Raw genomic sequence first — 23,402 nt, 5'->3', positions numbered from 1 at the left:
TATACCCAAAGGTAGTCTGGATATGCTTAGCGATAACTGCCTTTTATATTCGTTTATATAAATTTGTTATTTTTATTATTTTCTGTATGAATAAATAAACATACAATGTTTTTAGTATTTAGTAGTATATTATATAATTAATATGTATGTAATTTATCCATAAACCAAATTTCATTCGAATCTATTAAGAGCATGATTGAATAAAAGAAAAGAAAATTATAATAATTATATTGGTAGTAGTATTGATTGTATATTAAATACAATATTGTAATATATGTATTAATTCTGCTGTACATGTGGTTGCCATAATTCCTAAATTTGACTATTTTTGGATAAAATTTTGTGTATAAGTTTCAATAGGTTTCTCACTTGGGTTCGGTAGGTAGCACGGTACCTTTTACAGATGAATAGACGAGATCTTCGTCTGCCAGGATTACAACAAAAATAACATTTCAGTAAATAATTATTAGACACTGAAATAAAAGTTTCTATTACAGTTTGATACCTTCACGGTAGAAATAGGTAAGATGGTGACACTTTCTATCACAAAACTTTACCTCTCTGAAAATAATAAAAAACACATTTTTATCTTCAAAATTTACAGCCACAATTATTTATTAATATAAGACATTTATTGCCACTTATTGCCTTTAAAATTATCTCCGAAAAAATCGTCTATACGCGTATGATATAGTAATAAAATAAAATATAATAAATACCGGTACGATATAAAATGCCACATCTATTTTTCAACAATAATATAGACACGCGGCAGCGTGTCAAGCCGAGTTTCAAGTAAACTGGCTTGCAGCACCGTGTGTATATTTACACGAACCATTTGGAGCCACTTTTGACCCCCTCATAACTCAAAAACTCTATCACACAAACCTGTCAAATTTGGTTCATATATTGAGACTTGCGAGATAAATATGTGTTCCAAATTTCATAAACATATCTCAAACGGTTATTTAGATATTAATGTCCAAAAATCGTCATTTTTATCACTGATCAACTATAGATCAAAATTATAACCCACTTCCAGATGACCTAGGAAGTTCAAATTTGGCATGCAGATAGGTAATTAGGTGAATATAAAGGAAAAAAATCTGAAACTGGTAAATTGTTATCATTTTACTACAATTTTTCACTTTAATTGATTATATTTCAACTTATACTGGACGAATACTAAAATTCTATGAAAACGTCGATAGCCACCAATTGACATTGATCCCTGGCGAAAAATTTCATCTTGTACTGGACGGAAAGTAATATTGTATGAAAACGTCGATCATTACCAATTTACGTTGACACCTTCACATCAGTGTCGATAACTAGCAAACTTCAAATATTGCATTGAGCGGTAAACACTAGTTGCTATAATTTAGATTCTGTCTAAAATATACTCGTACTTATAACTAGGAGTATAGTCGAATTTCGTATTTATTATGTTATTAACTGAGATTTGGTATTAATTATTATTTCAATATTTAGCGCACATCGATAGTGTAAAATCATTATTTTTATAAATAATTATTAAATAATAGACATTTCGGTATAGGGCGCCGCGGCGCCGTGTGGGAGCGGTGCGATAAAACGTTGACGCGAACCTGTCCGAGCGAATGGCAGCCGCCCTCATATGTCTCAATGTTTTGTTTCTCGATATCTAACCTATAAGGTTGCGATTTATGCTACGAAATTTATAGCTTTCTTAAATTATACTTATATATTTGTGGTTATATTATTATTACATTATTTTAGTAAATACGTATGGTATAGACAATAGTTTAAACCAAAAATTAATAACAATTTTAGTATAGTTATAAGTAGGAATTTATAGTTAACTCGAGAATGAGAACTCATTGGTAACAAATTGTTTTCTTGAGAATTCAATAGATAACAGTCAATTTGTTACATAATCGTCTTTACGAACTATAACGTGTCAATACGAATTTTCAGATATTAAATAATGTATATGTTGAAAGAGAACAATTCCGTATTTGCTTAACATATGCTATTACTATCCACAAATCACAAGGCCTTAGTTTTGGCAGTCCTCTTCTCAACATAGGCTCCTCCATATTTAATAAAGGGCAGGTTTACGTTGGACTCTCCAGAGTTAAAACCTTAGATGGGGTACGTCTTAACAATTTAGATCCAAGTCACGAGAGCTCTGTTGTAGAGTACAACCATCTGTGGACGTTATACTGCCCCGATTTGCCCAAAAATTCCTGATACTGAATTGGCTTTGGACTTCAACATTTAAAAGTTACAAGAAAATATAGAAAATAACACAAAAAAAAGACAATTATACCCCGTAAATATACGAAAATACAGTAATTTATCAAAAATAATTTGGTATTAATTTAGTTATAAATATGTACCTAGTATAATTTATGTACAAAAAGTAATGATATCCCATCAAAAACATAAATGTGAAATGATAGCCGAGTTTAATATTATGATATATGCCTTGATTGTTGACTTCTACGATAAAAGAGATGAGATCTAAATGGGTGCCAAGTTCAATGGTCTGTCCTGAAATGTATTTATAACAATATAAAATATCATTTCTTCTTATAACTTAGGATAATATACTGTAGCCTAAGGTCTAACTTGGCTAGTTTTCATATACGAAATATACTGTAGCCTTCGCAAGTTCTAAACATGTTACTTGTCGGTTCCTATTTTAATATTAGTAGTAACTAGTAATCGAAAGTAATAATTGGTATATGAGAACTGGCCAAGTTAGACCTTAGGCTACAGTATATTATCCTAAGTTATAAGAAGAAATGATATTTTATATTGTTATAAATACATTTCAGGACAGACCATTGAACTTGGCACCCATTTAGATCTCATCTCTTTTGTCGTAGAAGTCAACAATCAAGGCATATATCATAATATTAAACTCGGCTATCATTTCACATTTATGTTTTTGATGGGATGTAAATATTACGTTAATGTATGAACTTTTTATGAAAGCCTCTTATGAACTTAAGAACTTTGTTTCAACATCTAATATACCATTAAGACCGAAATGTTTTTTTAAACAACCTCGCAAGTCTACATGTTGGGTCAGTTTCATATTTTTCTGACTGCAACTCAAACTCGGGAATTTACAAAACATCGTTACAAACACTCGACTATCTTACCTGGAGTTACGTGCATAATAGACTTTGTATAAAGTGGTCTTCGTAATCATCCTGTCTCGCCTTATGCACGTTAAACATATATGTATGTACAATAAACACAATAAAAACTTTTACTGAAAGTGTAGGTTACTGTTAACAATAATTAAGTCACCACTACCTATTTGACCCGCATAAAATTTATAGCCTATGTGTTACTCTGATGGAGTAGCTATGTTACTCTAAAGTTTCATTAAAACATCTATGCATCCATCTATACTCGCAAACTTTCGCATTTACAATATCAGTAAGGCTTGTAATAAATATGTTTCGGTACTAATTCTCCATGTTATACTAAATATAAACTGATATGTAACTATTATTGTATTGATTGATCATACCAAAAAACATATAATAATAATAAAAATGAACACTTATAAGATGAAGAATAAAAATTATTTAAAGCAATAACGACAAATGTAACTATAACATATATATTACGAGTATAAGACTGATTTCGACCATTAAAATGAAGTTCTTTTACAGCAGAAAACCTCTAAAATGTTAGCGTGTCATATTAGAGAAACATGGTACAGTGCGCGGAGTATAAAACAGTAAGTAAAGAAGCGGGTGAAGGTAATGTGGGAAAGTTCGACACTGTTTTGAGAGTGAATGGATGAGTCGTTATATTAAACCGAGGGATACCGCACTCAATTTCATGAAAAAACTTTAAACGAGCCATAACATAGACCAATGAAATATTGGATATGGTATTCAAGAAATCTTATCTCCACTGGACTTCCAGACTCTACCAATTTTCTAAGATTAGATAATATAATTAAGGAGTTATTTGCTCTTCACAGAAAAGACAATAAATTTAAATAAATAAATATGTAATCATGTATCCTCATGTAATTTCTGACAAACGTGTCAGTTTAGCAATATACATATAATAACATGTTACGTTTTTAGCATTGCATTTGTACGATTGTGTGCGTGTATATCTATATATTCGAGATTATTATTTTTATCTTTTCTGTATTTTTTTATTTCGTACTATTCTTATTATTTTCTAGCTAATCATGGTAGTCCTAGAAGAGCAGGAGCCTTCTGATATCTTGACATGTTATTCATTGTACATTTTTTATGTAATGACAAACCTTTGACAAACACAGGCACAGCACTACGAACTCCAAGTGGTTATATAATGCCCGTGAATACCACTCATGCTTTGCTATTCCAGTGGACTCGTGTCCTGTGTTTTCACTGCAGTAGTTCGATACTTCAACTGAACCATAAACTTTTTGGAAAGTCTGCCTCGGTAACATTATAATGCAATATATTTATATAGTCACCTTAAAAAATAAATGGTCCTATACATTTAAAATAATGTTTTTTCAGTATTCACGATCATAAGTTTAATCATACAAGTCTGCTCATAATATACATGGATACAAAAATATCAATCACATACCGCATCTCATATTTTACATCTCCACCTCCTATATGAAGATGGAAGGAAGTTTTTGACGCAGTCACGCCAAAGAGCCTCTTTATGAAGTAATTGTTACCCGAAGTTATTTTTTTATATTAAATTTCCCTTTTCTCAAACTGTTCGCATCAGTTGAAGTTTTATGTTATTTTGAACTTCTATGTGAGAATTATGTACAATAACACCGGTTTCACCGCCCATAATATATATATTAAACCACAAAAGAAAATTTATGTCTAATTTCTTGTACTAAAATCTAATCTTAATCTTAATAATATTATAAACGCGAAAGTTTGTGAGTATGGATGTTTGTTACTCTTTCAAGCAAAAACTACTAAACGGATTTTGATGAAGCTTTACAATAATAGAACTTATGCATCAGAATAACACATAGGCTATATTTTTATCGAATAGTATATAGTAATCACATGTCACAGTGTTTATTCCTCCGAAACAGTTGCACAGATTTCTATGACATTTTGTAGTAAGTATGTACAAAAAATATATTACAATATATCTATCACTTATATATAAAACTCTTCTTATACTAGTACATAAAATATAGTTATATTATCTCTAGAAATAGTTATAAAAAAATATGTAATTCATTACTATTTTCCTTAACTCAAAGTAGGAAGTGAAATGGCTACCGAATAAACACAATGGTATTGTTTCGTGTCAAAGGACGTCTATTGTAGCTCACCCACATTTACCTGATTAGCTGATGATACAGCAAAACAATTTAATTAACTATAATGTGTACCATCTACCATCCCACAATACACCTACTGAACTATACTAGGTATATTAATAGTGTTGGATTAAGCAATTTGACAACATTTTTAGTTATCTATAACGTAAGACGAATCTGTTTGTCTATTTGTTATGTTTTAACGAATAAACGGCTGATGGGATCTTAATGAAATTGAACGTTAAGATAGGTTATAGTGCAAGAATCGATTATAATGTTAATAATAATGCTGGACAGTCCACACTACGCTATATAGTCCCAGCTAAACAGACCTTGACCTAGACCTTACTTAAGTATAACGTATAAATACTTAAATACGTTGTACTTAAGTAGTTGTATCAGTTGTCTGCTAAATAAATATTACATATAAATCACTCAGACTAATACAAACAATTAATACGTATGTTTTCACGGTGAGAGATCGAACCTACGGCTATCGGAAAATGAGGCGGTGTACTAAACGCCGTGTCAAATCCGTCTTATGCTATCTTTTATTTAAAAAAAGCAGACTAATGGCAATTAATATTTGTACTATAAAATACCAAATCTTTTGGATAAGCTAAATAAATAAGTAAGTAATAAATGATAAAAGTTATCTAACAAACATTCTTATTTGTTTCGGTTGAATGGTCAGACAAGACAAAGTAATTACAGAATAAAAAACATGACTACTAAGTCCTCCGAAATGGTAAAAAATGAGTATTATCACGAGCGTCACATGATAACGTGATACATATATATAATAAAATCAACGATGACCAAGTACTACATACAAAGAAAAGACACAATTTTTCCTATTACTTTCACGAGCCTTAAAACTGCAAGTCGACTTAATTACCCATAATACCACTGTAGATTATGAAATGTCATAAAGCAATTTACATAAACGGGTGTTTTTCATTTCCTACGGTAAATTTAAACATTAATACTACAAGTCACGCTATCTCATTCACCGGCCTACCATGTGTAATTAGTATTAATTATGCGGGTTAATTAATGGTTTTATACTGATTTTTGAGACAAAAGGTGACTGGTATGCTGCCTCATTGTGTTATAATTAATTTTTATTAAACAATATTTTGCTTATAATATTTTCATTACATACTAAACTTGTATTTTATTGTATAGAAACCAATTAATTAAATTAATACTTTGTTGTATTACTAAAGTAAATTTGTTCTTTTGAATAAAAATTGAGTTACTACGGTTTATACTTTTTCAATACACTTACTGGTAAACTAAAGTATTTTTACCAGTTTACGATATATAAAGCAGCTCATAAAATACGCGTGCGTAACATAAATAGTGATTTTATTTTCTATCAACGCGCAATTTGCTATTTTTTATCAAATTTCGAACTGACCGCCGCGCCAGCCAGCCGGCAACGTGGTGATTTAAAAAAGTAAAACGGCGGGAAAGCAGAATGTGCATCACAGTTTTATGATACACCTATTTAACTAAATATTGAACAATTTTATTAATTAAATATATATAGTTAAATTTTCTTAATATATACGTGTATTCAATATATATATATATATGTTTTTTATACAATTTTATGATTATATAACAATTTACTCGTAATGTAACTTCCTAATAACCGCCTACTGTAACATTACGGTATGCCATGCTTAAATTATTAAATTTATATTTTACAACATAGGATAAGTTATGTTATTAAGCTGTTACTAACAAAATGGATCATGTTGTCTGAAATACAATTATTATTATTATTATTAAACAAATAAATAAATAATCATTGATAATGATTTATCATTATTATAGCAACATAGAAACAGTAGGTATGTGATTACAATATGTATTTCTCAACAATTATTCACACACTATAACAGTACAATCTCGCAGTTAGCGTGCCTAATCTTGCTAAGACGTAACACAGGTGTAATGGCGTCTCCCTCGCCTGGACTAATCCTGGATAATTAAAGTATACAATATTAACACACTACACCACTTTATTATTCAGCAGTTGGATTGTCTTGGGCGCGTTCTTTGGAGCTCCGCTGCGATTCAAGGTACTGTTACAATGAATAATACATTTTGCGATACTGTTTCATTATTGTACAATTTTCTCGTTCGTGTCATAGAAAAATGCATCTTGTTTTGTGCTTTTGAACCTACACGAAAAAAGTAGGGGTCTAAATTCGACTGCATTTTTTTAAAGTTTGTTACTTCATAACTCTGTAAATTATAAATCGATTTGAAAAATACTTGTATTATTTGAAAGAGAGTTGGGACGAATAAAAATTTTTTTTTAGTGTTAGAAGCCGGTTTTTAATAATACTTTTATTATTACATTAACTTACGATAAGCTAGGATGTATCTTTTGGGAGAGTCATGGCGTAGTTGTCTACTACTCTGATTGAGAGACCCGTAGGTCGAGAGTTTTAATCTAGATGATAACAATGTAGAATTCAATGTAAAGATATTTTCTTATACTATACCTACTGTCCAGTTCTATTACAGTAACTAGAGTAGCAGAAAGAATTACACTAACACTAGACAATAAACTTCAATGAAGGACGATATGAGGTCAAGTCAGTTAGCCCATCGTGTCAAATTCACCAGGACTTTATCATGATGGTCTCCAGGGAAGTTCCATGCGCGTGGAGCTCAAATTGACATAGTAAATTTTTTGCAATGGAGTCAAGAGGCCATATTACTAACAATCCCCTTTCACCCAGTGTAAATACATATTAAAAAGCAAGGTGGCGGCTAAAAAGGTGAGACAGAAGTACCAGCGCAGACGCCTTAAACAAAGACTACCTCAGTAAAACCTAAAGATCTTAAAGTCTAAATCTATCTTAAAAATACACTGAACATACACTCGCAAAAACAATTTGCTAAATAAACAATGAAACAATCAGGCGGTGAATGCTTTCCTCGCTAAATAATAAATAGATGCAATACCACTACATTACTATATGACGGTGTAATCGCATCACTAAAGTATAATAACATAAATATATGTATCTACAACATATATTTATGTTATTATAGTACTTACGTGAACTTACGTGTACATATAATGATAGTGGTTGTACATATATAATAGTATTATTTTTATACTGTAATTATAGATCAGTAATATACCAATATTATCATCGAATATTTTCATGTTTATTCAGTAATAATAAATCATAAATAACTTTTAATGACTTTTTTACAATTCAATTCATTAGATTTTTCTTAAATCGATTATCATCCATAGAATAAAAAAATGTATAATCAACTTTTATACAGATTCTGCATGCCTATTACCCGTTAAATGGAACTGAATAATGTGTGCCTGTTTGGGAAAATATAGCAACCCCAAGGGGTTATTTAAACAAACTTTCCAGTAAGTTTAAAAAAAACAATATTTTTATGACAAATGTTTTGAATAATACTTTAGCGCCATTTGTATCAAGTATTTTATATGTTGTGCATTTTATATGTTGTAATATAGACTAATGTCCACATTGCAATGTACCAAGTTCAGGTTGACCTCCATACGGTTCCCCCTGGAAACCATCGTGATAAATTTCTGGTGACTTTGTCATGATGGGCAAAACCTGACCTCATATTCATCTTGTCATCCTCCACTGGTGCCCCGCCAGCGTATACCGTTAGCGCAGGTGGGTGCACCATTCCATCATCATAAAAAATGGTCGTCCATATACGATACGATTTTTTTACAAAATCTGCAACGATTTCCCAGTAACATTAATTTGCAGGTAGCATCCGTTGGCGACCATCTAATTTCCTTAAAATGCTTTTGTTACACGAGCTCTGTGTTTGTTGCGTTAAACGACAATGTCAAATGGGGAGTACATTTCATAATTCGTTTTTAGGGTTCCGCTGGATACGTGAAACCCTCTTTTTGGCATTACGAACGTTTATGGGATCATTCAGTTTGTAAAACGATCGATTCGACGAAATTCCACAATTCATTCTTATGTATTTTATAATATGAAATAACTGAAACTTTTGTTTATACTTATATACTATTTGGATCTGAGACTAAGCTAGCTAAGCTAAGCTAGCCAATATATGTTTTTGCAGTAAACATTATTAGCACAAATAATGGTTTAGAACTGAAATCCCAAAAGATACACTTGTAGCTATTGTTCAAAGTTGTTATTCTGTAACATTCTGACATTTACATTTGACGGAATATTTTATGGAATATATGATGGAATTAATTAGTTATCAAAAAATTATTTTGTTATATTTATTAAAAATAGGCACATCTTTAATGCAAATGTTTGTTCCGTGAGCGGAATCGAACCCACGACAATCGGAAGTAAAGCGCTGTGCTAAACCGTACAGAGGCCGTGTTTATTGTATATTATTTCTTTAATTTTTCATCATTTTTATTAGGAATCATACGCTAAATATAGCGAAAGTTATTTATGCTCTACAGCGTTTAATTTAATGTATGAAATTTCATTGTAAATCTACATGCATTTACTTCTATATCTGTGGTTATTACCATATTCCTAATGGAATATACCAAATCGATATCACGTATATATATTTTATATAGTACAATATACTTAAATCCTGGTTCAAAGAATACATTTATATCTCAAGTTTAATACCATTAGGTTGGTCGGCGAGCGATAAACAACCGATGACAATGCACGAGCAAACCCACTCAACTAAATTAACTTACTAGTACCTACTTGTTACTGCAATAGGCTATCACTCACAACGTCGCGTAATTGTTAGTTTGAAACATTGTAATTCAGTTTACTAGTTGATAAATGTGAATTTTCAAATGGAATGACAGAATGAGAGTTAACACAAAGCAAATTGAAAAACGTATGTATTTTTATTTATTGAGGTATTTGGGCTATTATGAGTACTCGGTGTTTCAAACCTAGCGACGGCTCTCCCAAAGATCTCCACGACGATCGGTCCTGCGCTGCTCGATAGAACGCCCTTCCAGCAATCATGACCAGATCGTCGGTCCACCTTGCTGGAGGCGTTCCCACGCTACGTCTTCCGCGGTCACCACTCGAGGACGTTACTGCCCCAATGGACATCTGTCCTACGAGTTATGTGCCTTGAAAATTGCCACTTTAGTTTCGTAATTCTTCAATAATTTTATAAGTATAAATTAGGAAATATTATCCATCTATTAAATGAATTACGGTGTAACAGCCGTCCGCGTTTATTTGTATTTCGTATATAGGGGAATTCGATACTCGCCCCTTGTGTGAAACGAACGAATGTATTGGACCGGTTCGGTTCCTCGATTCCTTTGTGCAAACGTTTAACGAAATTTTGTTATGAACAGTGAAGTAGTGACGTCAAAACTACATAAGTAGATATATGTTTACGTCATCGTTGGACTAGATTAATAATAACATTCGTTAGTCATATTTATATATAAATAAATCGTTTATCTCGGTCTCACAATATTCACAAATGAAATCCTACTAATATTAGATATAAGTAAGTTTGTATTTACATTATTATATTGCATTACATTCTTCGAAATCTGGTACTTGTATGGTACTGTCCTATCCTGGAGAAGTCGTCAATTGCACCAGAATATTTAGTACACAAATATACGACCTAGTAATAATCTACGAGTAGTAACTATATATCGATCAAATCTATCCGGTATCTCTGTATAGTATAATCCTAGATTAAGACATACGCTTTATACGCGAAGCCTCATTGTTCTATCAGCTGTTCTGCCTCCCCGTTAAAAAATATATCCAAGTAAATAAAAATGAAGTGTCCCTAATTTCAAATACGGTACTTGCAGAAAAAATAAGTTAACTGCTTTTCTCTGTTGCAATTAATCTCAGAAACGACTGGACCGAATTTGACGTGAGTTTCACTCGCAGACAGCTAGTGTTATAAGGAGTAATTTACTTTTAATTAAGAAATTTATTTTAGTAAAATAAAGGTTAAAATCCACTCGGATAGAGTCATAATAGCTAGTTACAAAATAGTTACACAATTCTGCAAAGCTATGAGTAATTTGAATGCCTTTAAAAGGAGAATCACAGAATACCACTGATAATACATATGAGCCTCTACATCTGTAATGATTACGTTTGTATGTTACGGTTATTACTTTTGACCTGGTAAAGGGTATGCTTACTTTCAAGTTCACAACCTATTCACCTATTGCCTATTTTCAAGGGTAAAACCGTAACGTGGCATGCGACACTCGATAACTCCCAGTCTATAGGGAATTAGGTGTGGCATAGATAAATAGATATTTAGCTATCTCGTTCACGGCCGGTCGCACTTTACAGTAATTAAAGCAAATAAGGTACAGAAACAGAGCAGGTCACAGTCACGCCGTGGGACCCATTAATTGTAATTAGAATACCCATCTGATTTACACGCCGTGTATGTCTGTTCATGGCTGTTTACACCTGCTAAACTATAAGGTTTAACCCAGTGTTGCCCAACCTTTTTAGAGCCATGCCGTACCTTAGGCTTTGTAAGATTTTTATGCGTCCCCCCTATGTAACATACGTAATTAATAACAAAACATTAAACAATTAAATAATTCATTTAAGTTTTAGGAATCACTTAGGTTTTAGAAAGAAATCATTAGAAAATTGGTAATGAAACAGTAAGTAAATTTTCAAAACATATAATGAAAACTTGAAATTCATATTCCATATAATTTAATAAAGAGTCCATTTTCTAATTGACAATCAAATTGCCACCTTGTGGGACGTGGGCCCCACGTTGGGAAACACTGGTCTAACCAAAACAGAACTCAATGTTTTCAGAGAACGAATGGTAAATGAAAACAAAAAGAAATACAACTGAGAAATCCGCAATTGTACAACTTATTTCTTAAGATCGTCGTATCCTGTTATTTAAAATTTATTTACTGTAAAATAAAGTGTTACAAATAAAAAAACAAATACAAAACAAAGCAAACAAATATTTTTTATTAGTTGGAAATGGTAAGCGGTATCCATCGCCTATATAATAATAATATCAGGACAATTCACACAGCGCCATCTAGTTCCTAGTTAAGATAGCTAAAGCTTGTGTTATACATGATTTTGTTTCATAAATACATACATATTATACATAGAAAACACCCAGTCTTATACAAACAATCATATTCATGAATACAAATTTTAGTGCCATGCGAGAAATCGAACCCACGACCATCTGAAATAAGGCTTTATTCTCAGTTTTTACAGCGTACTATACGTAAATATTGGGTCATATTTAACATATTTTATGAAAATTTGAATGAATTAACGAAAACGAAAATATATATATGTAAAGTTCGTATGATTTCACCGCTGACCTGCTAATTGGGGCTCTGAAATCACGGACAGCCGACGGTGTGGTCACAGAATTATTGACAGTGTGGCCGCCGCCTAACCACAATGCACTGTATATGATTTTAGAACTTCCTTATCTATAATATTGTAAAGATGAAAGTGCGTCTGTCTGTATATCTATTTATTTGTTACGTTTTCATAAAGAAATGGCTAAATGGATCTCAATAAAATTTGATGCGAAGAGACAGTGTCATCAAGGTCATGGGCTATTTGTTCGGACGAACTCGCAAGTAAGAGCTAGTATCCTACTAGAATATATTATTATATTAGCTGTGCCCGTGGTTTTACTAGCGCAAAATGTATAGTCTATATGTTATTTTGATGTATAAGCTATATTATTGTAAAGTTTCATTAAAATCGGTTTAGTAATTTTTTCGTGAAAGAGTAACAAAAATCCGTCCGTCCTTAGAAACGCAGTCACAAACTTCCGCGTTTATAATATTAAACAATTAAGATCATAGTCACGAGAATATAATGCAAACATAGACATTTTAATCCTTTAAAATATTTCATACATTTCAATAAGTTTCGCTAATTCACCGATTTAATGCTGACTGTACCTACTTACCAAACATCCCGCGTGAAGTTCAGTGAACTTTTGGCGCCACAGTGTCGCGACTTCCCGACTGGGAGCTACCCCACAGGAAAATATCTGGAAATACGATATATTATATATATGTAGATATAAAATGGACGCAGGCAGTCTCTGTTATCCTTTAATTGAGATTATGGGCCTAATAGACACATGGGCGACAGTGTGTGAGTAATACTGAGGTGTTTTATGTTTCTTTTATTTATTCATTTATATGATACTAAAGCAGTTTCCCAATATGCTCACTCATGAAATATATTGTATGTAGATATACTAATAGTCTCCCAATGGTCGAAATTTGTTTATAATATTCGTAAGATTAAAAGAAAAGCAATCTGTAGTTTATACACCCCCTAAATAATCTACGGCCATCCTACGAAAATCTAGTAAATTACAGATTAATATGTTTTAATCTGGAAATCGAGTAACTACAGTATTTTCAAACAAAAAAATACAAGACTGGCCGTAAGAAGTCATTTGCGTTAGTGTCTTTTTCTTACATATCAGCCGTCCAGAAGCTTGCAACAAACAATACTTTACAACGCTATGAATAACAAAATCCATGTTATTTATATGTATTTACAAAGGTTTTCGTAAGCTATTATGGTCGTGTAGTGCAACTAGATAAATAAAATCATTTGCATTGACAGAAGCCCTTGATTCTACACAAATTAATAAATTCGAAATGTCTGTTTGTGATTTCAATTTAACAGATCTTCAATAGTATATGAAAGTAAAGTCATTTTAAAAATCGTTGTTTATTTTTGTTTTTGCTAATTTCTGAAACGGATGGGCCGATTTCAGAGATTAGTAAATTTCACTTACAGATAGTTAGATGTAACTTAAACCACTTTTATACTAAAAAAAGGTTTTAATAAAAAAAAAAGTAATATTCCACACGCACAAACCCTCGTAATGAGTTTTTCAAATAAATAATATAAATTTTTCAACTTGCGCAACTCAATTAAATACTTTTAAATATAAAATCGAACAGCCAACTAACCACTGTACCAACATTGTAAATGGAAAAAGCAAAACCTAGTTAGGCCTACTGAGTTGCTTTGTTGGAACGTTAAACACAGATACACCCACATCCTGAACCGAGTAGCTTTGTTGCGAAACCGCCACTTGTTTCCTGTCTGGCGAGGCCTTAACGACCGTGCCATTCAAGTAAAAGACAGACGTAACCCATTTGCAGTAAAGTCAAAAATTCTACATTTTCACTCAAAACATTCAGTTTAGATTTATGATTTCAGCAAATGTATTTTTTTGCAATAAGTAATTCTTGTTCGCGAATGAAGTTTTCGTTTAATGAGCCATTCGTTTCCTTTATGCTTATTATATTACGTGGAATTATTTATGTATTTTCCATGACGAATACGTAGCTCTACGTATAAGACCTGTTTTAAACTTTTTTAACTGTTTTTTACTATTATAATAATATATTAAACGAGATATTTACAGTGAAAGTTCCAAGAAAGATATTTCGACGCCGTTATAAACATTATCGATTCGTGATAGAACTTTTACGTGTCGGAATATCGGTAACTTAAGTAATGTTATCATAGTAAATATATCGTTTATATAAGATTATTAATTCTTATAATAACTCGAAAAAGTGTTACTATTAAAAGTGCTTAAAAAGTTCATTGGAATAAAAATTATTTCTATTCTATGTATATTATTACTATATAATAATATATATATAATATATATACTAAAATATATTTTATCAACCTCAGTAAATTTTTATTGAATCCATTACCGAGATTGTGTAATGCAGGACACTTATCCTGTTTTTGTTAAAAGTCGTTGGCATCGTTAATGAGTACCTCTGCGCACCTTACTTGAGCCGCCAAATAACTCGCTGTAAGTTTTGTTTTAGTTCTATGTTTAGGCAGTGAAATTACCTGTTAGAGACATGACATATTAGTCCTCTGAAATGGATCTACATATGAATGGTATCATACGTGTTACATGATAATATGTATGTAGTGCTGTATACATATACCTGTATATACGACGGTTACAGTTTACAATCAGGACGCATAGCTTGTTTCCTAATAAAATCATTTACATAAAAAAAAAGATTAGAAGTTTTGTTTCTTATGGATAAAATTAAAAATTACGTAACCAAATTTTTCAAAAACATATTACTCCTATAAATAGGTACATTAGCAGCGAGTTAGATGGATTTACAGTTATTTAAAAAAAATAGATCTCTACAATAACTGTATCTGTTTACTAATAAACCATTAACATTACTAAACTAAAATATATTCTTAAGAAATAACTGAGAATAACATTAGATACCCGCTATTAGTAGTAAAATTGTCAAAAGTTTCATAATATATAAGTATCGAGTTCAGATTTTAAGAACGATACGATTTTTAAAGTTGGTTAAAACTTACTTGGCTCCGTACTACCGGCGCCAGACTGTCGGGTGACAGAATGTCTGCAGCATCCCCAGACCAGATGTCTTCTCTCTCACTCCGATTAGTTAGTAGACGACAGCAATATAAGGGGGAATTGTGTTACTCAACGCAGCAAAATTCTACGACTTACATTGACTCATGAATGACAAAATGTAGAGTAACGACAATTTATTTCAGTTTCAGATTTTCTTGGAAACATGTTTGTATTGTAACGGTTTTAGTTTCAATTTTAGTAAATAAGAACACCTAAGAACAACATGTATGTAAAGCCTTTTACTGGGGATACTAAAGGGAATTCTTAAGATTGAACAAATTTAATTGAGTAAAATTATAAATAAGGTTTAAATCCTACATTCATACAAACTCCAATACCAGCGGGGTCACGTGATCAGCGTAAGAAAAAAAAATATACAAATGTCTACTTTATTTCTTAGTGTAAGTGGTTCAGTTTTATTTTTATGTAATTAGGATGGCAAACAAGGTACCTAACGGCTATATGTATGTGGTAACAACCACCTGTTTACATAAATAGATTTCTGGACATCTACATTATCATGTGAAGCCCTTGATAATTATTCCATTCAATTCCATTACCACAGTTTAAAAATGTAATCCTCTAATTTCACTGCCTTATCTCAACATTCAACCGAAATATATATAAAGTAAGCTTAAATAGGTAGACTGAGACGACGTAGACGACTTTTTCAAAGTCTACCTCGTTAGTATACGAGTATTTTCACTGACTTTTGTCTTTGTTTAGAAAGAAAGAATGAATGAAAAGTAAGAAATAATTTATATTACCCATTATGATAACATAATCTTGAACAAAATGTATAACTAATATCATTATAATATTTCTCCACCACTGCCCTTTCTATTTACCACAACACTTTCTAGTGATATCTAAATATTCACTGGTTAAGAATGCCACTGGCATTAAGGTCTTCTATTGTACAAATTTTTATGTACAATAAAGAATAAAACAAACACTATATCAAAAAGGCAAGTACCGCTCAGAACACGTGAAATAGTCACGAAATCTGTGCAACAACGGTTGTACAATAAACATAAAACATAAAACACGACGGTTCACCTACAATACCTACATACCATGACGTTCCACATGAAATATAGTATATAGATGTTTTTTTAAGATCTTATAAATAACAAGATAATTGATTTCATGAAAAGGTATGCGCAGTATATGTATGTGTATATAATACCAAAAAATCCGTATATTGCTTACCCTGCTGAAATGATTGCAATAGAGCAAAGTGATGTACTACAGTTTGTTGAAGGATGTGTGCGAATATGTGTATGTCAAAATAACTGTGCGTAGTCGGGCCGGGCCATTAGTCAAAAATATAAACGAAGTACAATATCTCTAGGTATTAAATTATATCCAGTACGTAAAACTCCAAACTAATATTGTAAATACGAAAGTGTTTGTTACATTTTCACTACGAGGACGGAGGTGGAGTATTGCTAGCTTGCTATTCCTAGTACACACTCTACTCATGGTGCCATTTCAGGATATAAGGATCAAGAAACTTCGAATATAATAGTAATGTAGGTAGTAAAATAAATCATGGTAATATAATATAGTTATGCCATGGATAAAGAATAACTATTGATTTGATTGATTTGATACTTGGTCCTAGAGTAAGGCTCTGGGTAAGTCATTAAGTCCAACATTAACAAGTATAGTAAACTCATAAGAAGTTTTATAATATAAAATAATTACAAAAATTAAAGTCAATATCCAAGCTGTGTAAATATTTGAACTGACTCAGTTACAATTATTCCGTAGGATATTTCTCTGTTATAACGAAATTGTTTAGAAAACATTACAATATAGTTTACTCCCCGGTGTGTGCACATATTGTATTTTGACTAAAAAAGAAGCAGACAAAATTGCAAGTTACGGCTAGTTCATAATATAATTGAAGTTATAAATAAATGCATATATCCATATTTCACAATATGAACTTTGAAATGAATTTCTCTTGTTGAATAATAATTTATACTCCGGCAACTAACTTGATTTAATAAAAAAGTTATCAGAAAATATGGGAACGATTTTGTAGAAGCGGGTCAGTGCATGTAAAATACTACAACTTTGCGTATTTAGTAATACTAGTGGTCGCCCAATAATGGTCGATTTTTAGAACATAATTAACTTAAATTGTAAGTTTTTTAAGGTAACATTATTAGGATTCTATTGAAATACTATACTTCTATTCTCGTGTATCAAATACATGGTATTGTGTGTAATGTTTTTTTATCTATTTAAAGTATTTTCATAATAAAAAAGTATTAGCAGTCTACTCTCCTTCTATTTAGAACCGTGCAATATTTATAAAAAAGGGTACAGTCTTTGCTTTACGTATTAATACAAATATAATAATTGTTTATTGGTATTCCCTGGTTTATTTTATATACCCTGGTTTATTGTTATTATCGTTACCATTGTTATTTTTTTTATTAAATTGTTTTGTCTGTAAGGTCAAGATTATTAGCGATCCGTGTGGTCACTCGTGATCTACACAGAATATCAGCGCTGTGACAATAATCCGTCACAGCATATGTTAAGTTTGAGCCATCATCCCAACTAAATATAGAAGTGTAACTTCATGTAGTATTATTGTTATATTATAAATGTATGTTAGTTGTTGTAAATGTAAATTTCTTGCTTTGTTTTTAATCCAAGCAATAATTTTGTTACATATATTTTGACAATGTAATGAATAATAAATGTAAGTACCAAACATCACACTATACTTCTAAGAAACTTTTAGAAGTATAGTGTTTGTAGTTTAAACATATATAGAAGAGATAAGATTAATACGAACTCCAAAATCTATAATACAAGCGTTAAATATAAAATTTAGACGCCCAAAAAAATGACCAAAATTAACGATTTTAAAAGTGTTGATATATTAATCGACTTAATGGAAAATCGAGTCAAGAACCTTATATAACGCGAAGCTTACTAATCGACTCCGTAACATAGATCGTCTTGATTACAAAGGTATCATTCCTATTTATCTGCATCGCTATTCCTTACATGCGTGTTTACACTACATAACCACCAATTAGAAGGTTTTGAAGCCCAAAACAATCATGTTGAAAACTCGAACATTTTATAAATGAATTCAAATGATAGCCTACCTCGTTAAAGGCAACCGCTATCAGCTTTTCAACGGAAATGGGTGGGGCTAACGACTGAAGATTGCGCACCGAACGCCTTTAAGGGTTCTTTCGTTTCTGATCTTAATCGTGCTTAACTGTATTGTATTTCGCTACTTTTGGTTGTAAATATGTATGTTGTAATACATCTTCACAACTATTATCACACATAATAATTGTGTGTAGGTTGCGTATTTTGTTATAGATGCGTTTTATGTATATAGTTTAAAGTATGTTTTGTTAGAACATTCTTCTGTGGGAGGGAAGAGGATTGTTAGTAATGTGGACCCCATTACAAACTTTTTTCCATGTCAGGTTGGCCTCCACACGGGTCCTCCTGGAAACCGTCATGTTAATTCCTGGTGAATTTGCCACGTTGGGCTAACTGACCTGACCTCATGATCATCTTATCATCCTCCACTGGTGCCCGCCGCCGCCACATAAATCGCAGGTCGGGGCACCATTCCATTACCATCCTTATGGATGATTTCTTATGAAAAGGATGGTTATTTTTCAAATTTGAAATTTGGTAGATCCAAAAATTCATCAATAATTTTCAAATATCCAATTTACATCTTAGTGAAACAGGTTTAATTTCATGGGTAATCTCCCTTAATAAAATCGTTACAACTAAACCTGTATATATTTTATCTAAATAACATGGGTTACACCTAAATAAGCTATTTATCTCATCCAAGGAGGGTATTTAAAAAAGACAGCATCCAAAGGAAATTACCGGTTTATCTCTCTACCGAAGCATCCGAGATAACAGTAATGCCGTCCAAATTACACTGCGCTCAGACTCTTAATTATCATTGGAGACAAAGAGACCATCTTAATCGGTAGAGAAATGTACGTACGTAAATATACATGTATGTACTAATTTCTGACCATTGTACAAATGTATATAGTATACCTACCTAGATTTACACAGAAAGGTGAGTTCGGGAAACAAGTGACGAAAGCACTGATAACAAATTAAACTAATCTGAGAGACAATGCCCCTCGACTGTCTTATTTAAAATAACAGTTGGCATTGTAATACTAGTTTCCCGCCCCGACTTCGTACAAGTATTTAACAAAAAAATAAAAATAATAATTTGACACAAAACTGATATTGAATTAATCAACCCTTCAATCAATCGACGGCGTCGTCTTAACAGTACTATGTTAATACTGTAAATAATAGCCCATTATAGCCATTGATAGCGAAACCATGAACAAAACAAGAAGGTACATTATTTGGTATTATATCACATTAATTACTATTATTTAGCAATTCCCTCACATATCCATAGTCCAAACGGTTTTGCCATAGAGTTATTTAGTAGTCAATAGTTATTACTGTTCAAAATCATCTGCGTAGGTCTGCGTAGTTACTTTCTCTTTCCCACCTTAGCTGCTAAGATTGCTTTTGTAAATTGTGGCATAGGAGAAGAATCAGTGTGCTATTGAAATACAGAAATGGATATGACCTCAAACGTCACATAACAATGTTATGTCCGTACTGTTCAAGTATATAAGTGCCACTACCTTTAAGGTGGACAGATTTAGTTGCCATTCCAGTTCCGTAAAAAAATAGATACCTATTGTTGTAAAAGCCTCGTCCACTATGCTGAAAGGTTCAAGCGGTTTAGTGGCGCTGTAATTAACCGATGCCAGCCTTACTGTAAGACAAATATGCAGTGCTAATAGTCGTTGAGCATGCGATTTGCTTTTATATCGTTAGTGGCTTATGCAAACTTGCTAACTTTATAAATACTCTTGTATAAGTTTTGTTACTAGAGTGTGCAGTGGATTAGTGGTTTGCCACTTTAACTCAATAGGTTTATGTTTGATTCTGGGATATATCTTTTTTTTTTAAATTGGGCTCGTTATTTTTTTAATTCACTGTTTACTTTTAAAACTACATATTAGGTAAGTTCCCACTTAAATAAGTATTTGTTAATTACAGACACAATAATACAAAAAAAAACACCAATATCAAAAACAAAATATTACAAAAACTTATACTAGACGGTTTCATAGACTTATCTTGAATAGCGGTTGCAATGTGGCGAAATTATTTTGTTTGTTTTGCCCCGGCTTCGCACGGGTGATCACGTATCATAAATATAAACCTTCATTTTGAATCACTCTATCTATTAAAAAAAAACTATTAACAAAATCCGTTGCATAGCTTTAAAGATTAGGGATTATATACATAGGGATGGACAGAAAGCGACAGCGACTTAGTTTTATACTATGTGATGATTACTTTCATACTGATAATACACTTCTTTTTTTTATTAATGTATCATGTACCCTCAACTGGGTTAAGCTGAAAATCAGTATTTTGTTCTCTGAACAATCTTCCACACTGAGCTTACGACCTTCTTATGTTATTGTGGATTACACATAATAACACTAACTTGTTAATCTTATGTCGAACTATGTATTGTCCACATATAATTGTAATATATATACAAAGCAGTGTAATTATGTGTCATTGGTAACATGCAAACGAATTCTCTATCTATCACACAGATATCAATTCAGTAAATGTATGTTGTTATAAAAAATAGTACCTAGTACATCTTCATTACATAGTATAAAACAAACAATTCGCTGTCGCTGTCTGTCCGTCCCTATGTATGTTTAAATCATTTGAAATTAAACAACGCATTTTAAACGGTTTTTATTTAACAGATAGAGAGATTCAGGAGGAAGGTTTATATATATAATACATATACACCCGTGCAAAACCGGGGCGAGTAGCTAGTCATAGTATATAATAGTATAATTCTATTGTAGGGAGCTAGTGGCTGAGTACTACCAACGTACGAGTACCCTATTAGATTGATCTACACGCAGTTCTGTTTAGAACTAATCATGGTGAATTTCTGGTTGTTTCACCACCATGAGCCAATTAACCTGACGGTATAGAAGATAATGGGATTAGAAGGAATCAATACCCTTATCTTCTACCTGGTGCACCGCTAGTGTAGGTTTACGGAGGCGGGTGAATCCATTATCATCACCACAAAAATATCACCCCATTAATTAATTTTTATTTACTAAACTCATGCTGATGATAATTTCTGCTTGTTACAGTATCACCGTGCCAGATGTGGTCTCTAGCGTGAGTTCGGGTCCTCACTATGCACCAATGTTCGATCTTCATATTAACACTCCTATGCGTCTCAGTAAAAGGTACGCATTTACAAATTAATTTAAAAAAATTCTTATTAAATTACGATTAAAATTTTATATCTCACTTTTAAAATATAGCTGGTCATAAGTAAACTGTGGATTTGTTGAAGACCTACACTCAAAAACCGATTTTTTCATGTAATTAGAATAGAAAAACGCTGACAGCCTAACGGTCAGCCATGACAATCGCCTAAATAGGAGTACATGAATAGCATTATGAATACACGTTATCCGGATACCCATAATGCAGAATATCCTGTAATTTCACTGGTTAATCAACCTACAACCGAAACAAAGCTTACAAAGCAACCGGCTGTAATAGGTAAGACTTTTAGTACTAGACTAGTTTTTATTATCATGTGGAAAAATCTTCAAAACATCATTAGCTCGCCGGAGGGGTGAAGAGGAGGTGTGTGGGATTAAAATAGTACAGGTGTACTTATTGTCGGAGTCGAGAAGTCGCGTTAGCATTCCCGATTATTCATTAGCGATTCGCGACTCCAGCGACGTTGTCTCGCCCTGTAGATGCAGGGCAGGCACCATCTCAAGACTGAGGTACCTACGCAGACGGTACTTCGTAGTATGTACGAACTTTTTATAAAGTAGGGTACCTCTGGTGTTTATAAAAATATTGTCAGTACGTCTATCAGTTATCTGGTACACTTAGTATAAACTCAGCTTAGTTTGGAACTAGATGGCGTAGTGCATATGATCAAAGGTTCTGAACCGATATTAATGACTCTCATTTTAGTTTAAACAAGTTCTGACCCATATAAAATCGGATTGTAGTTGATATTTTGTAAAAAAAAAATTTGTAATGTTTTATAACATTTTATAAAACTTACAGATATATCTGGCAGCTGGGAAGAATGGTGGACATACGACGGAATATCAGGTAATTATATAATTTCAATCAAAGTTTGAATTCATATTCTAAGTAAACCTTTTTATAATAACTTTAAGGACGTAATCTATGTGTGTATCAATATTTAATATCTTTACAAGGTTCATTTCAGATAGAGTACATTAATTTATTTTTTTACTTTTACCCCTCCCACAGACTCTTATTTAATTAGATTGACACTTATGTAATTGTTAATAACATCATTACATCGTGAATAACTTATTTTCATTTTATTTTATTTATTTAAATATAATATAATACAATTTCAACATTACATGGCAAATACATACGACACTAGCAGATCCACATAACTTCGTGTGCATCACACTTATTTGACATTTATCATTATATTTCGCCCAATCTACATAATATATTTATT

The 23,402-nt window shown here is 32.0% G+C and overlaps 1 protein-coding gene across 2 annotated transcripts in view; it reads left to right on the top strand.

Moving 5' to 3' along the window:
• Positions 1-23,402, top strand: part of LOC131853974 (carbonic anhydrase-related protein 10) — a 61,566-nt gene that overhangs the window by 16,674 nt on the left and 21,490 nt on the right. For both annotated transcript variants that reach the window (XM_059205078.1, XM_059205077.1), the window contains exons 2-3: positions 22,021-22,119; positions 22,967-23,014. In XM_059205078.1, coding sequence (XP_059061061.1) covers positions 22,068-22,119; positions 22,967-23,014 — 100 coding nt within the window. In that variant the 5' untranslated portion in view covers positions 22,021-22,067. The remainder of the gene's footprint in view (positions 1-22,020; positions 22,120-22,966; positions 23,015-23,402) is intronic.

Source organism: Achroia grisella, unplaced genomic scaffold (assembly GCF_030625045.1).
Source record: "Achroia grisella isolate CSIRO2021 unplaced genomic scaffold, CSIRO_AGI_Agris_v1 utg918, whole genome shotgun sequence".
In the NCBI taxonomy this organism is placed as follows: Eukaryota; Metazoa; Arthropoda; class Insecta; order Lepidoptera; family Pyralidae; genus Achroia; species Achroia grisella.
This window is presented reverse-complemented; position numbering and strand designations above follow the sequence as displayed.